The sequence below is a fragment of the Aythya fuligula genome, chromosome 9 (genome assembly GCF_009819795.1).
Source record: "Aythya fuligula isolate bAytFul2 chromosome 9, bAytFul2.pri, whole genome shotgun sequence".
Taxonomy (NCBI): domain Eukaryota; kingdom Metazoa; phylum Chordata; class Aves; order Anseriformes; family Anatidae; genus Aythya; species Aythya fuligula.
In genome coordinates, this window is record NC_045567.1 from 14,946,735 (window position 1) to 14,963,793 (window position 17,059).

Consider the following 17,059-nt stretch of genomic DNA (forward strand, 5'->3'; position numbering starts at 1 on the left):
TCATAAAATCATAGAATGGGTCAGGTTGGAAGCGATCTCAAAGATCATCCAGTTTCAACCCACTTGCCGCATGCAGAGACACCACCCACTAGAACAGGTTGCTCAGGGCTTCATCCAACCTGGCCTTGAATGCTTCCAGGGATGGGGCATCCACAACCTCTCTGGGCACCCTGTTCCAGTGCCTCACCACCCTCTAAGTGAAGAATTTCCTCCTAGCCTCTAATCTAAATTTCCCCTCTTTAGGTTTAAAACCATTCCCCCTCATCCCGTCATTATCTGATTGAGCAGCAATCCACCCACCCAGGTACACAAGGCAGGAAGGAAGCTTTCCCTGCACCTGCAGGCGTGCTTTTAGACACTCGGTGAGGAACAAAATGTGAAATGACATTGCAGGGAACTTCTGGACCGGATGATGTGGAGGTTCTCTGCAACCTTAATAACTCTGTGACTGGGGGGCACTACAAGAAGCAGCCTTGCGCAGAGGGCACATGTGGTACCCACAGGGCCGAGCAGAGCTGCCTGCAGACCCCGGGGGAGGCCCAGAAGCAGGAACACCCCGGGGCTGCCCTGGCTGAGGCGATGCCCCCTGGAGCCACCATCACCCCCCAGCCACCATCACCCCCCCCAACAGACGCTGGCTGATGACGTCACCGGGCCCGCTCGCCTCTCCCAATGGCGGGCCCGGCGCTCCCGCTGCCTGAGGCAGCTCCAAGATGGCGGCTGCCTCGGCCGGCCCGGGGCTGAAGCTGCAGCTCCTGGAGCGGCTCCCGGGGCCGGGCGGGTCCCGCACGGCCTCGGCGCCTCACGCAGCGCTGTTGCGGACCCCTCCGTCCCCTCCAGCCCGCCCGAGGCTGCCCTGCCCGCCGCCTCTCCCACCCTGCGGCCTCTGGGGGCTTTGCCTGCCTGCCCCCGGCGTGTTACTGCCCCCGGTGTGAGGGAGCAGCCGCTGCTGCACAGCCCTGGGAGGCCCCCTGAAGCAGCCCAGTGAGGGGAATAAAAATGAGCCAAGCAGAGCAGTACGGGGCCCTGATGCCCACTGGGAGCATTTTGTTGAGCTTGTGGTCCTGGCGAGCCCCCCAGCCATGCTGGCACCTAAAGAGTGTGGGTTTCTTGCAGCAGTTAGGGGATATAGTGCGCAGAGCTGGGGTTTAGGAAAGCTGACATAGCTGGGTGACCCTGGGCTGGGTGCGGTGTGGCTCTGGAGCACCAGTCCTTTATAAAATGCCTCTCTTGGAAGAAAACATAATTGAGGCGGGTGATGGCAACGATTTAATTTGGCATAGCTGCCAGTTTACCTTGGGCAGCAACCTAGGAAAGTATGCCAGTAAGAAAAGAATATAAGTGGCCCTCTTGGTTGTTATTGTCCCTGAGCCTTGCTAAATGGGGCACAGCACTGAGCATCCTTCAGGGGGGAAATGACAGACTGTCCCATATGCCAGCCTGGCCTGCCTTTGGCCCTGCCTCACCCTCAGCTGGCTGCAGCTTGTGTCCTCAAGCAGGTCGGGTCACCTCCCTGAACAGCCCTCACCATGGCAGGAGGCAGGATCCTGACCCAACAACTGCTCTGCTGTTAGCCTTGTTCACACCATCCCCTATGCTATTCAAAGACAGACCCTCACTGAAGAGGTTTTTGATTTGACTTTTTTTTTTTTTTTTTTTTTTTTTTCTGTGAAGAAACAAAGTCTATCTCTGAATTTTAATTGCCATGGAACTGCTTTGAGTTAGAGGCAACTATGCAGACAATCTTTCCTTTACACATCTGCATATGGCTTTTGCAACATTACCCTGTATGATAGTAAATCTTATACCATTGACACTGCATTTTTATCCTGAGGTCTTCTCCTGGAAGCCTGGGGCTTGACAGCAATCTAATTCCCAATAAAGTGAGACTTTTGCAGAATCTTGTCATTGCAGATTGCACTGCTCTGAAATCTGCACTTTCTTTCTCATTAGAACTGTCCTCAGACCTGCCCTGGATCATGTTTGCTTTTACACACCCCCAGGAAATTGTGGAAAACTCACTCCCTCAGACAGGCATGTTGGACAAACTTGCTTCCTCCTGCTGGATTTTACAGCTGCAAACAAGGCTTCAAAACAAAACAAAACAAAACAAAACAAAACAAACTTACTAGCAACACCAACAGCCCTGCTCTGAACATGTGGGATGCTTCCCTGGATCCCTGCTCATTTCCTGTAGTGAAACACAGACACACCAGCTCGGTGCTGTCCTGAAGTGTGTGGAGGCTTTTTTTTTTCTCTCTCTCCTTCTTTTCTTTTCCCTCCTTCCTTGTGTTGATTTGTGGGGCCAGAATGACTTTGATTTCAGCAAGTTTGCTGTTTATTCACGTCACAAGTTTGACAGCTTTACACCAAATCAGATTGCTGGGTTTCAGGAGAGCTCTGAGGCGTCACTGGGAGCTCCTTTAGATTAAACTCGCCTCCCCGGTCTCCCCCCTCTCCCCCTCCTTCAGAGCCATTTAAACCTCGCTGGGGCTTTAACAGAAACCTGCTCCCAAGACCTGCGTTTCATTCTGCCTCTAACATGGTAAGTGCTCTTTGCGTTTCTCTCGACCTGGAGGCAGAAAAGGAGCAGCTGGTCTCTTTGCCTTGGGGCTTTGCAGGAGGTTTCGTGCCCTCTAAGATGGGGAAGGAAGAGGGCTCTCCTCTACCTGCAGGAGCAGTCCCTGCTGCTCTGCCTTCCTAAGGATGGGCAGATTGCCCTCTCGAGGCTCCAGGCTCTGCCGTTGCTTTGCAGAGATTGAGATCGTGCTTATTTGGAGGAGGGAAAAGGGGTGACTCCAGAGACAACCCCCAGGCTTTGCTACTGTGCAGCCTGGGACTCCTGCAGAACGGCAGGGGCAGAAAAGAGAGCAAGCAGCCTGGAGGTGACTCCGCTAGTTTTGTGCAGCTGTAGACCTGAATCAAGCCCTCGAGGTGGGACGGACGAACCGGCCGAGGACAACCTGGCTCCTCTCTCCATCTGAAACCCGCTCAGGACCCTAGCATTTCCCAAGGCACCGCAGCAAACTCAGCCCAATCCCTGGCACACCTCTGCTCGGAGCCCCTCTGCCACGGGGGGCTGCGGCGGGGGCGGCACCGCCGGGTGCCCAGCGGCTGAGAGCGGGGCGCTGCGGTGCCACCGGGCTTGGGGGGGGGACATGAGGAGGGACCGGGTCCCCGAGCGGGCACCCGGGGCGGGGCTGGGAGCTGCGGGGGGGGCAGCGGTGTCCTCCTGAGCCAGGCACCTGAGCGAGCCCCAGCTGGGACAGAGGGAAAGGGATAATTAAGGGAAGGGGGTAAAGGGAGAGGGTAAGGGGGGAAAAAAGCTCTTCTCCGCCGAGGAGGGACCCTCCCGGAGCGCTGGGATGCTCCTCACCGGGATGCGCCCCGCTGAGGGTCCAGAGGAGGGCTGACACCGCCTCCCCCTCGGGGCTTGCCGCAGCCGGAGGGGCAGGAGAGAGGAGAGGGGGGACCCAGCCGCCGCCTCCCCCATCCCCACGACCCCTTTTCCTTCCGCAGAGCGGCGGCCGGCCGTGCCCGCAGCCGGACTTCAGCGGGGGGCCGGGCTGCTCCTGTCCCTGGCCGGCCCCCGGTGGGGTTTCCAGGGAGAGGCGGGCCGCCGGCTGCTCCGCGGAGCCGCCGCTTCACGGCCAGGGCCGGCGGGAGGCTCGGCCGCCCGGTAAGTGGGGGGCGAGGGGGGCCCGGTCCCGGCAGGGAGAGAGCGGTCGGAGCGGGCTAACCCCGCGCTGCTGTCGCCCAGGCCGGCTGTGCACCCCCGAGCTCGGTGGGCAGGACGAGGTGTGGCGGGGAGACCAGCTGTCCTCCCAGCTCTACAGGAACAAGCAGGTAAGGGTGTACCCCCCCCCCGGCAGCCCGCACTTCGCTGCGCATCTTCTGGGGGTGGGGAGAGGGACTGACCCCCTTCTGGGGGTTCTCCGGTCCTTGCTTGAAGTGTTTGTCTTCCCCATGTTGTCCCACGAAGATGGAACAACTGTTGGGAGATTCTCTGCTCACCTTCCCCCCTCTTACAGCACATTGCACAGGGGAAGTCCAGGGACTTCAGGCTCTGATGTTGCAGAGCCTCATGCTGTTAACTGAAATTACACTACGTCTGTCCTAATCCATCAGGATTACCTTCATGAGAAACGATTCCACCAGAATTACCTACTCATACATACAGAGGATCAACCATTTTGACCAACAAGCATTGCCTTGTAATTTTCTCTCCTTTCCTTTTTTTTTTTTTTTTTTTTTTTTTTTTGTGAATCGCATCAAGCAACAGGACAAATTCTGAACAGTCCTAGATGAAGGAATTCCAGAGAGATCATTCTGAAGAAACACCTGGAGTGATGTTTTGACACATTAAAGTCAATGGAACCTCATTTACTAAGTTTAAAGTCCCTGGAATCAAATCCTAGTTCCAGACATCAGCATACCTTTGCCTCCACCTTAATCATTTAAATCTGTTTTTCAGCCTGTGGTCAGCAGATGCTGGGTGCAGGAGATCCTGCCAATGACAAGTGCATCTTTCTTCTGTGTCCTATCCCCATAAATTGTTAGCCTCCAGCTTCTTTCTCCTTTTCTCCATCAGCCAACTATACACTGGAATGAGAGGGATGTAAAAGGATGCTTACTGCCACTGTGGAGGAGAGCTGGTAGCTACTGTCATGCCCGTGACAGTTTCTGGCTGTTCATGGGACTACCTGTAATTCTTTTCTATTATTATTCCACAGTTACAGGTGGTTAGGTGTTTTTGTTTTCGTTTGTTTTCTCTCTCTCTCTCAATGGAGTAAACTTTTCAAACACTTAGTAAAGAATAAAAGTCAAAAATGAAAGCTGAACAATCTTGCCAATTAGATACACAGAAGCAAGAGGCTTGAGGGGATGGGTTGCGTTCACAAAGCAAACAGCCAGTTCATCAAATCCAAGCAGCCTGTACCATAGGGCAATTGCTATTAAGTTACAGAGTCAACACCTATTCAGCAGTATCTCTATTCCACAGCTTCAAGATACTTTGCTTCAGAAGGAAGAGGAACTTGCTAGGTTACATGAAGAAAATAATAACCTCCGACAATACCTGAATTCTGCCCTGATTAAATGCTTAGAAGAAAAAGCCAAGGTATTGTACTCAAACCTGTTGTATAAATGTGTGCAGAAGAAACACATTGAATAGATACATGCCATTAAAATACATGGAAGGTCTAAGAGTGCAGACAACCTGCAGCTGAGGTCTGCTTTTTAAGTTCACAGAGCTGTGAAATTGTTGCTCATGGGTCTAAGGTGATGGTTTCCTTCAGGAGTAACATCCTATCAGGTGCTGACTGTGAAAACATTGTAGCCCATAGCATGATTAAATTTAGGTTATAAGTAGAGCAAGGTAAAATTATTTGGTCTAAAACTTTTTTTTTTTTTTTCAGTGAGAAGTTCAGATTTGATCATATTAAAATATTTATTAAAATTGTTTGTTTTGTCACTCACTCCTTTGGATAAGGACTAAATTTTCCATTTTGTATGCTTTGGGTGATTTCTGTTTTTGTTACCTTGCCATGGTACATTTTATTCATTTACATTAGAACATTGATCTCATTTTTTTCCAATTTATTAATTAGTATTATGTATTAGTATTATAATTAGCATGTTAAAAATCTTAATATTTACTTTATTTTTTTAATTTTAATTCTCTCCCTAAAGAAAATAAAAATATGTATTTCTCATCAACCTGAACATTTTTTTTTTTAATTTTTTTTTAAAAAGCATTCCAGACTTTCCCGTGAAAACAAGTGATTATTTGCTCAGCTCTTTGGATTGGGCATGCAGTAAAAAGGCTTAAAAAAAATAGAGGCCTTTCCTTTTACATCCTATTCGCAGCTGACAATGTGGCACATCCATCCCTCTGCCATGCCAAGACGTGGCTCCTGGTAGTAGAAGAGATCTCCTTCATTGGGCCTAGCAGGGAGACATGGCCACCCCTCGATGCTATGTGAAGGAGAGTCCAGTGTGACACTGTCACGGGAGGTGGCCAAGCAGCAAGTCCATGACATGGTAGGGACCTTCCTTGTTATTCCTGCCTTTCTTTGACCATCCCCAGGGGCCTGAAAGGCCTTCTTCCCAGCAGCTGAGGTGGATGAAAGAGCTCAGAGTTGTGGAGGCTGCAGCTCCAAGTGCTCCCTGGCCACAAATGCACCTGCCCCAGCATGACTTACCTCAGCATCCTCCCTCTTTGTCAGACTGCCACTTTCCCCCCCAATACCCCACTCACCTGCCAAATGCTGCTGGCAGCACCAGCACAGAGAAGTGCAGCACAGCCAGACGGGAGCTCTCATTTCACGCCTTACTGAGTGAGAATGCAATCAAAGCACAGGCCTTATTGACATTGTCAAATTCTTCTCTTTCAGGGACTTGGTTGTTTCAAAGGCAGTAAGGACAAAATAATTAGTCATATTCCGTATGTTTAAGGAGTCCAAAAAGAGCACAGGGGGGAAATAAAAATATTTTTATAAGGACAGTAGTAACTGTTTTGCCCATCTAAAATCTGATATCAGAAATTCGTTACTTACTGGTAACTAAATAATTGACCTTTAATTTTCTCTCTCTCTTTTTTTTTTTTTTTTAATAGAAAGTGCTATCCTGCCATGGCCAAAAAAACTCTGCTATTCTCAAAAGTACCAAAAGGAGATTAAAAGAGGACTACTGCTTTACTCCTCAAGAAACTCCTCATGCTTCCAAAGCCAGAAGGAACCTCTTCAATGAATTCACTGCCTGTGAAGAGCAAGCCAGTCCTGCTGTGGACAGTTGGGTCTTGCAGACCTTAGGACTGAAAGATGTCGACACCATCGATGAATCTTCAGCTAACTACAGTGCCCTCTCCTCAGACCTCGGAAAAGATTCATACTGCCTGAGCCCTGATGAAGCAATAGACTATGGCCACAGCGAAGGAGCAGCAGCAGCATATAGCTACAGCCACGTGCCTCCAGATAACAGCAGCGTCCATCCATGCAGCACAGACTCTACCTTCCTTCCCCAGTTTCCTTCAGCACCCTGCGTCTTGTCACCAGTGCCAAGTGTTTCCTCCCTCCCAGCCTACGGGTTGCCATATTTGACTAACGATTTGTCACCTAACAGAACAGAAGTGGCCTTCACAACATCTCTAAGCCCTCACCGCAATGTGAGAACACACACCTTCCACCAAGGGCAAGCTTTTGTGCGCAGAGAAGATGATGGAGGATGGAGATTCACCTGGGTGCCCAATCAGGCTGAATAAGGCACCTGCATGAAGGGTCAGCTAGAGAGGATGTAAGAGACATACACTTCACCCTGTGCTCGAGACAAGTTCAGACATCAGAAACAAGCCTGTTAAATGCTACCCTGCCACCCACCCATTCATCATTCCCTTCCAGATTTTCACAGGTGTGGCTCCAGATTGCACTGAGACAGGTATCTGCCCCAGGCCAGGTGTTTAGATTGGACCCAATTCTCTTGTGCCTGTGTTGAGATACCTACTTTTTCTTACATCATGGTTTCTGTCATCAACTATTCCTTCTTAACTGGTGTCTTCCAGACTGAACTACTTTCAGCATTGATGGTCACTCCCACATGCAAACTGGAAGGGATTTGGGGAATACAGTTTGGAAATAACATCTCTCCCCAACACCCACAGGTGACAAAGATGGCATAGGCTGAGGGTCAGCAGCATCTGTGATTTGGGTCTCTCTTGGCTAGGTAGATTGCCTTGGATTAAGGCAACCACTCTATTTGTTAACATGTTACACTAGGTTGTCCTACCTGCAGTCACTTGGTGCTGTCATTTTTTATTTTTTGATAATGATTCAAAAAGCAGGACTTAATTTCTGTTGCCTAAAGGCTACATAATTACAAGCAATTCAGCAAGTCTGAGATTTTCTTCTGCTGTGATTAAAAGACCGATGTGTTTTCTGCATTATGTTTTAAAGGTATTTTATCTGTCAGGAATTAAACCATTTAGAGCCCTGTATCTCACCAACTTCAGCTACAGAACAGGAACTAGATTTGAAGATGGTTGGGGATGGCAGTGTTATTACTCCACAGCCAAGGCCCATTTTCTCAGCTGTGGTTGAAGTACACTCAGAGCACTTCTTTCTTCTGCAAAACATGCATTCCCCTCAGCTGCAGGATCCTAATAGCCTTCAGATCAATTTTTCATCCCTATCTACTGGCCTGATAATGTTTTTTTTTGTTGTTGGTGGTGGTGTGTTTTTTTTGTTTGTTTGTTTGTTTTAAGAAGGAAGCCACTCTTGGCTTCAGAAGTGGTTTCTGTGGATTCCACTGGGCTATTTTGCACTTGTGAAAGTGGAGATGATGTTTCTAGGGAACAGCTTCTTGACCTTTTTGTCTTGATCTTTGAGATCATGCAGATTTATCTGCAATCAACATCAGCCCAGAATCGGGGCTGTTTCCTCCTCCCTTCATGCTTCCTGTGGGAAATGCTTCTTATGTTTCTCCTGGTTTGTGGAGGCAGTATCACTTAGTGATTAGTGAGTGTTTGGGAACTCGACCTTCAACACCATCTCTTGCTTCTCCATGTCTCTGTCAGGCAGTGGTGACCTGAAGCTAAGACCATGACTACCTTGAGAATGCTTTAAAATGCCTGGTGAGGAGCTGCTCCAGCACTGCCCAGGGCTGTTGGTAACACTACTAATGATACGAAGTCATAATGCAGATAATAATGATATGACCTGCAGTAAGCTCACTGGTGATGTTTGTGTTACATTTGTTTGCCGCTTTATAGTAGTTCGATGCCTAAACATTGAAAGTGAAGGGAAGGATTTGGTTATTCTAGCTTTCAGAATGGCCCCAGTGACATTGAGGAAGTACTTTCATAAGTAAAAATAACCATATGTGAGGATTTCCTTCCAGTGGGCTTATTTTTCTACAGAAAACTAGGTATTTTATTATTTTTTTAAAAGGGATAAAAGCATCTCCCAAACAGCCTCTTGTGCCTTAGAATTGCAATATTTGGATATCTCCATGGGGAGCAATAGTGATTTCCCAGAAGACTTTTAAATAACTGTCTTTCTGTGTAGTTACTTTAAAGTCGTAAGGCAGACTTCCAGAATAGGCTATTTGAAAGCATGATTGTAGGCACTATTGCACTAGATTAAAAACAATAATGCACATGAAATAAATACAAGATTGTTTTCTTCTGGGGTTTTGTTGTAGTCTGTGAAAACATGGCCAGCTGATAAAAACTGGTCAGACAAGACCACTGATCTATAGCACTTTTCTGCTTTTCAGTGAAAGTATACTAAGAGAAGTGTTTTTAAGGAAACTGTGTACAGTTTTTTTTTCCTCTCAAGGCATTTTTCTAGTAATAGACTCTAAATCTACTATATAATGTGGCACTGAAGAAAATAATTTCGTTCATTGGAGTTTTTATTGTTGCATATGATAGTGCAGAAAATATCTGGCCTTATCTTAAGTGATGGGAAACCCTAGTATTTGTGGTGATATGGGATGAACAACATGCAGGCAAATAGACAGTGTGGCCAGAGGATTATACCCAACGCAGCTGTAGATATCACATCGTTCAAAGCAGCTGTAAAACTTAAGCAGAGAAAGATCTCTGTATTCTAATGGTGCCAAATAATACTGCCTAAGTTTTTCAATGATACGGAGTCAGCAGCAGTAACAAATACAATATTTGCTGACAAAACAAATAATAAATCATATTTTGTTTTCTCTAAGGAGAGAAAACCTTTCCCATTTGATGTTTGCTTTCCACATCTTTAGATCAACTCATTTTGAAAATTTCTTTGCAGAGAACCAGCACAAAGCAGTCAGATCTTTGGTACAATTCCAAGCAGGGTTTCAGTGGAACTGAAACAGTGCTTGAATCTTTGCAGCATTTTGTTAGAGGATGACTGGCCCCGTTGTCTCATAGCAAATAAATTATAGATGTAACTGAATAGTTCAATAAATACTTCACCTAAACATGTCTTCCTCTTTTGCTGCAGGCTCCTGAGTTTTGCTCAGCACAAAAATATGGAGTCCTGTGGCAGGAATTTGTGTTAAGTCCCATAGTGCTGCTCCTGGCTTGCAAATACAAAAACTTACAATTCTAGTTTAGAAAACTGTGAGAAAATGTATCTTCTGTCTGCTCCATGTGAACAATGCTGCTGATTATCATAGCAGAAGGAGCACACTGGAAAGGAAATTCACCAGATAACTAAAGGTGACTTTTTTTCCCCGCCGACAGCATCATTTGAACAAGTATTTCCTTATCTATCATTAAGTACAATGCAAACAAGCCTACTCTAGCACCACTGCACAATAAGCAATGTGAGGACTGAGACTCTTCTGCTTTTCTGTTTCTTTATAAACAAGAGGAAGAAGCTCAGGATTCTGATATGGCCTCTGGTATGCTACTTCACTTCTGTGCTTTGATTTCTACTGGTTCCACCACCAGACCAGTTCATAGCAATTTAACAAGAAAACACAATACTTGCTGCTGCAAAATGTGTGAGGTTCCCTCTTGCCCAGGAGCAGCTCCAGATGTGTACCTCTGGGACTGGGAGGCATGACTTGAATGGCCCAAGGGCACTGGGAGGCTCTTTGGGCAATGGAAACTTCATCATCTGTGAACATCCATTTTGTATTAACATATCTGTTTTATTTTTTTATTTGAAGTTTTTTCTTTGTGAATGGAACACATGCAGCTGCACACTTTAAAACAACCCATGTTTCTAGAATGTATGCTATTAGAAACAAGTTAATTTAACACTATGTTTGATTTTTGTGATTGAGAGTCTATGATTATACATAAACATCAATTTTACTTGTATAATTAAGTTTAAGTTATGCCTAATAAAACTTGAAATAACATCTAGTTGATGCAAATCTGCCCACAACTATACACTTCAACATCTATTAAACAACCATTGTTCACACTGCACAGCGTAACACCTAGCAACTACACGCCTCTTCAGAGGACTGAGGGAGATCTTTATTTCCTGCAAACATGGGTGTCCACACAAGCAGGTGCAGCTTGCGAGCATGTTATAACAGAAGTAAAGATGCTATAGCCACAGGTATGCCACTTCAGCCAGGGCTTGCACAATGCCTTTCAGTGATCCATTATTGTTTTCACTAAGAGATTCCACACTACAGAATGACTAGGACTGAGGGAAGTACTGTGCTTTATGTTTGTTATTTTTGCAGCAAACTCACTTAATAGAACTACACCTCCTGTCTTAGTCTTCTGAGCATCGTGACAGTACTCTGCATACTCCTGATTTTGACTCTGAAGTGATGAATTGTAAAGTGGCACCGAGGTGTAATGTAAAGAGACTGAAGATGAGAGATAAGCATGAGTAAAAAATGCAAGTCTCTATTTAGTCAGCTATACTCAACACCAAAAGTAAAACTGTTATTTATTAACTTCCCTGTCTGACTGGGGGAGGGTTTAGTAGTGACCACACACCAGCTAGGACCAGCGAGATCAATTTTTTATTGGAAAGTGAAATTATTATTCTTTGTATTGCTCCTGAGATACAAAAAACCTCCTGCTTTAAACTCTTTTGTCCTCTAGAAGCCACTGTTAGCCTAGCAGATGATTCACAAACACCCTGGCTTGTTGCCAGGTAGATGACACCCTGTCACAGAGAGCGCAGTCTATAAATAATTCGTAGAATGAGTTGTGATTCACCTAAAATGCCATCTTTCCAGCCATTCCTCTGGTTCATTAGTTGTGCATCACTGAGTTATTTCAAGGCTAAATATTTACATGCACCGCAGCCCAAGGAAATCAGCATAATAGAGGAGTGTGAGCAACGGAGTATAGAAATCATCAGGGGCACGAACATCTGGGGGGGGCTGCATATTTCCTGATTTAGTCAAAATTCCCACTCGAGTAGTAGCTGCGACACACGTAAGGTCAGCCGAAACTCCCAGGTACCTCTCCAGAAGCCTATTATCCAAAGAACACACTTGTTGTTTATAAAAGCAACGTACGCATGGCTAACGTCTTCCACCACCACCGCGTTCCCTGTTAATGATCGCAGAAGAAACGGTCAAAAAAGTCGGGAGCGTGGGCGCTTTTCAGCACTTCCAGGACTTGGGAAAGTGCCCTTGGATGAGGGGCAGGGCAGGCCAGGAGCCCCACCAGCCCGGGCAGCAGCAGCGAGGAGCTCCCGGAGCCCGGCTGGGGCCGCCGGCTCTGGCCATGGTGCTGAAACTGCAGCACAGCGGAGCAAGGCCCTGCGCATCTCAAACATTACTTAATTTATTTCACATACCCTAAGTTTTCTACCTGGATGCTAAAGCTTGTTAGAGTTAAAATCATCATCACTTTTTTTGTTGTTGTTGTTATAGGGTTAGGTAGACCATCCAGATATCAATATAGGGTCTGTTATTTGGGGAACAGTATTCAGTCTTTAAATACTCTCAAGTGAATTCTGCTCTTCTTTCCACCAATTAGGATCTCAGATATCCTCCCTCTTTTCAAAAAGTTTTATCCGAAGTTAAACCATCATAAATGGGACCTGAGATATATAGTACTCCGCTGCACTTTCCATCATCCACCCTGGAATTACATGACAGGCTGCTGCTGTGATGATTTGCAGCAATCAAAAGACAGAAAATAAGAACTGGCTTGCCAGTGATGAATCCTAGCAGTGCAAAATTATCTGGCAACTTCAAACAATAGTGAAAAGGAAAGATCTATGTAAATAAAGAGGTTCCTTGCAGTTTTCAGTTTTAAGAAGTGCTGACATCTCTTTCATTATACAGCCACACAGTTTGAAGGCACAAGTAACTCCTTCCTCTGGGAAATAGACACCACTGGCCAGCCCCAGACAAAATCCTAACCTGACAACAGCGTATCCCCAGATCAGCTTTACTTAAAAGCTCAGAAGATTACTGTAGAACAAGTTAAAAATTAGCTCAGCAGTATTTGAACTCAATTGCAACTGCTGTACCTGCTTTGAATTCCAGCTTCCTCACCTGGGCCTAGAATTAAACAGAACAAGTAGGAATTAAGTGATCCCTCCTTGCTTCAGGAAACAGGGCTAATTTTGATTACCCATGGGTCATGAAATATTTAATGATACCTTTCTGCAAGTGAATGGAGAAGTCCTGATTTAATACTGCTAGGTATTGTTTAAATTTGCCAGCTTCAGTTTGCTTCACAGACTGATGTTAATCTGGTGTTTATTCTTGCCTTCTTACCTGAGGCATTCAACAATACTGCTGTGTGAAAGCTGCTGTGTGCCTCCCCAACTGTTTCAGCAGCACTATTTTTTCTGAAATAAGTTGTTCATCTCTCGCAGTCTAAAAATTGCACTGCCCACTGAAATCTGCATGAGTTAGTACTATCCCTGAGAACAAATGGAGCTGAAAGAGCTTTAAGTTTCTCCTTACTGAAAGGCCTTTTATCAGTTTGAAATATCATTACCTCAATGGCTCTGTGGCCATTTCAGAGGTGTATAAACACTTGTTGCCTATCTGTTAGCCATTCAATTACTAAGATCTTGATACTGTGTAAATATTTAACTACAATAGGGGATATAAATCAGAGAAAGTGATTTTGTTTCATTCCACTGGTGGCAGTAAATCACAGTCTTTTCAGACTACTGGGCTACACCCAAGTTGCTGAGCTGCGAACACAGGCAGGCGTTATCTAAGATTTCCTGTAAAGCAAGTCCTAATCTAATTCAGACCTCACGGGGCAAGACAAGCAGTATACACCACAACTCCAGAAGCCAAGACCACTTCCAGAAATTTTTGCTAGGTCAGCCAGAAAATGAAAAACTGCCAGTACCCAACTGTTGGGCTAGGTTTCCAAAGGATGTGACCAAAACCCACAGAAGGCCTGTGAGAGCAGGTGCAATTGAGTTTGAGCCCCTGGATACTAACAAAAAGACAGCAAAGGGGAGGAGCAGTGAGTTCTGGTCTCATTTGTTTCCTACAGTAGCAGAAAAAGGATCTAAATATCACCAGAGACAGCAGCACAAGACCAGTCACCCTCTCCACCCATGTTTGTGTGCTGTAACAGATCCAGCAGCTGTTGCAGAAAGAGCCATCATGTGCTGCTACTCCAGAGACACAACACCATGCTCCCTATTGCAATGGGAGCATGGGTTTTCTTGCATCTCCATCCCTAAATGCACTGGGATTCTGAAGTCAAAGTCTCCAAGGACATGTTTTTTTCTAGGCTTACTTTTTGCAGGGTATTTTATCTCGCCAGTGCCATGTGGTGGGCTCCAGCTCTACAGGCCCACTCCCATGGGAAGGGAGGGGAGGGTGCAGTCAGAGGAGCTGCAACAGCCAAACTCCTCTCCAAGGGAGCCTGATTGCAGAGAGGACATGAACATGCAGGTATAAGACACCCCCCCACATCCACATGCTTTGTTCAAGAACTTTTCCAGGCCACACAGCATCACTTGTGGCTGCTGACAGTGAAAGTTAATCTGCCTCTGCAAGGGCTGATTGCTTTTTACTCTTGCCTGCCCTCCTTTTCCACTTGGCCCACATGCAGGTACAAGTTCAGCAAGTGTCTGCAAGCCCCAGTGCATACAAACAAGCCTTGTGCAGCATTCTATTTTGGTTTTCTCTACCCCCCTTGTGGCCTCCCCTGGCTAAAGTCAAAGAAACACTGAAGCATCCAAGTAAATCAGCCCATTGCCTTTTCTCATCAACTTTAAAATGCTTTCCTTGATGCCAAAAAAATGACAATTCGCTACAGAACGAGGCTTGCAGGATGGTTGTATTGAAGCTATTTCTTTTTGCCTTGCTTTCCTGAAAGGCATGTTGGCAGGGGAACGTGTCTCCAGACTCAAGTCCAGCACCCCGTACTGAGCCCACAGAACGTGCAGGGCTGACAGAGTGCAGAGGGTGCCCAGCATGAATCTGCTCTGCGAGCATTTACCTCGTACCACAGTCATCCTAAGACAGGTCAAATTAATCGCACCATAGCTGACAGCTGCTAAATAAAAACCCATGAGGAGATGAGCCCAAATGCAGTGCGTATTAGGCACCCTGAGGGACAGAGCTGAACACCGTTAACCAACCTGAGCTGAATTCCCCAAGGGCCGAATGCGTGAGGCAGAGCAGGCAGACCCCTGGGCTGGCAGCAGTGACTGAGCCCCTCGTTGGCTTGAGCAGAGGGGAGAGGCATGCAGTGAAACCAAGGTAGCGTGGTGGGGAGTTTCTGGTATGGCTGCTCCCTATCACACGATGCAGGTGGTTATTAATAAAGAAGCAAACCCAGTATCCCCTACATACTGCAACATTACACAGCCCTGTCCTGCATCGGCGCTGTTAAAGCTTTCACAACTATTTCTGTCACTGGACAAGCTCAGGCTGCCTGCAGCTGACTGCAACACTTCTCCCTGCTCTCCTCTTCCACAGCAGGAAGTACACAGCTACGTGGAGGGGAGAAACTACGCCCCAGAGAAAAAGGAGGGAGGGAAAAGTGAGGTTACAGTGATAATCACCATTTACCACAGGAGCTATCTGTGCTGATTTGACCAGGTCAAAACTTTCTGTAGAAGGCAAGAAGTGGTATGAACATCAATTTAGAGGAAGGAACTGATTGGTAAATTGCTTTGAATTATCTTTGAAACAGCAGTTACAGTAGTATGGAGAATTTTTGGATGGCTAGAAAAGAAAAAAAAAATACAATCTTGTTTTAGTTGTTGCCCGAGTCCAGTTCAAGGGAGGTAATGTGCAAAAGGAAGCAAGGCTGGAGGAGCAGGGAGCAATATTAGTATGTATTCTTTTCTCCCTGATTTCGTTTTCAGCCCACTTTGGAATTGGCTGTTCATTTCAGCATGGATGCACTCAGCAGTTTGTGACACACTGTGCTGTTTTGCTCTGCCGGCTGTGTTGCGCCTGCCAACATTTGTTGAGAAATAACAGGAGGTCACACATGGTGTCAAAAAAATACCCCTGGCACAGTACATAGAAAAAGGCATTGTATTAGTGGCAATGAATTCAGACCTACTGATGGTGGAATTAATGAAATCCGTGGCTGGCACTCTTCACATCCCAATAAAGGCTACAATGAACAAAGCAAATGTACTGGCCACTAGCCCGTAGGATCGGCAACCCCTGCTTGTCCAAGGCAGCTGGAAGCCCCTTGCCTTCCCTGGCAGGCCCTGAAGTGGAGAAGGAAATTACACGGCTTGCTCAAGATCTCTGGTGTCTTACTAAGGCAACAGGACATCAAGAGACAGGGAAGCCAAGTAATGCTCAGTGGCATGGAGGACAATAAATGGTGAGCATTTGCTGATTATTTTGACTTTCATGTTCTTGGGCTCTTTCAGATCCAGCTACAGGTGAGCAACATCCTCTCCTCTTTCGTTTTCATTTCCTGTGAAGCTAAAGCCTATTACCTGAGTAACAGCATTCACTCATACAGTCTTCTTTCCTCTCTCCTTGGTGGTTTCCAGTCCCTTTTAGGCAATCTTCAGTAGTATTATGTTGGCCTTCATCTCTTCATCATCCGTGTTAAGCATAAACTAACAAGGATACATGTACTTCCAGATAAAATTCCCCATGATATAAAGAGAAAGACACTTTCCCAGGAAACACAACAAGGCCCCAGGAGGTGGTGTACCACCTCCTTCTTGCAGGTGGAAAGTTGGGTGGACAAGGCCCTGAGCAACCTGATTCAGCTTTGAAGTTACCCCTGTTTGAGTAAGAATGCCTCTATACATCCCCTTCTACCTCAAGTTGTTAACATTTCAGTGGTTCTAAGACCACGCTTGCTCAATCAGCAATCTGTTCACGTACCATTTACCTGCATGTAGAGTCATTCACCTTTCATCCACCTTAGACTAGCCATCACTACCTGCAGTATGATTCATCACTTCCCTTTTCCCTGTAGTATAGGATTACAGATCTCCATTGTCACCCCTTACTCTTCCTTCTGTTCAAATGCATCAGAAATCCTACTTATCCACTTTAACTCTTCTAGGCATGTCCTCCTCTAGGCATTTCAAAGGACAGCCATTTCTGGTGGTTTCTGTATTAACCCTGGCTACGTAGTCACTCAATTTCAAAAGGACAATTCAACTCCTGGTGT

The 17,059-nt window shown here is 46.3% G+C and overlaps 1 protein-coding gene across 1 annotated transcript; it reads left to right on the top strand.

Annotated features, from left to right (window-relative positions):
- The first annotated feature begins 713 nt into the window (after positions 1 to 713).
- GMNC (geminin coiled-coil domain containing) lies at positions 714 to 7,261 on the top strand. The gene is made up of 4 exons (XM_032193271.1): positions 714 to 777; positions 3,761 to 3,846; positions 5,003 to 5,119; positions 6,617 to 7,261. The coding sequence occupies exons 1-4, from the start codon at positions 714 to 716 to the stop codon at positions 7,259 to 7,261; spliced, it is 912 nt and encodes a 303-aa protein (XP_032049162.1).
- Positions 7,262 to 17,059: the final 9,798 nt, after the last annotated feature.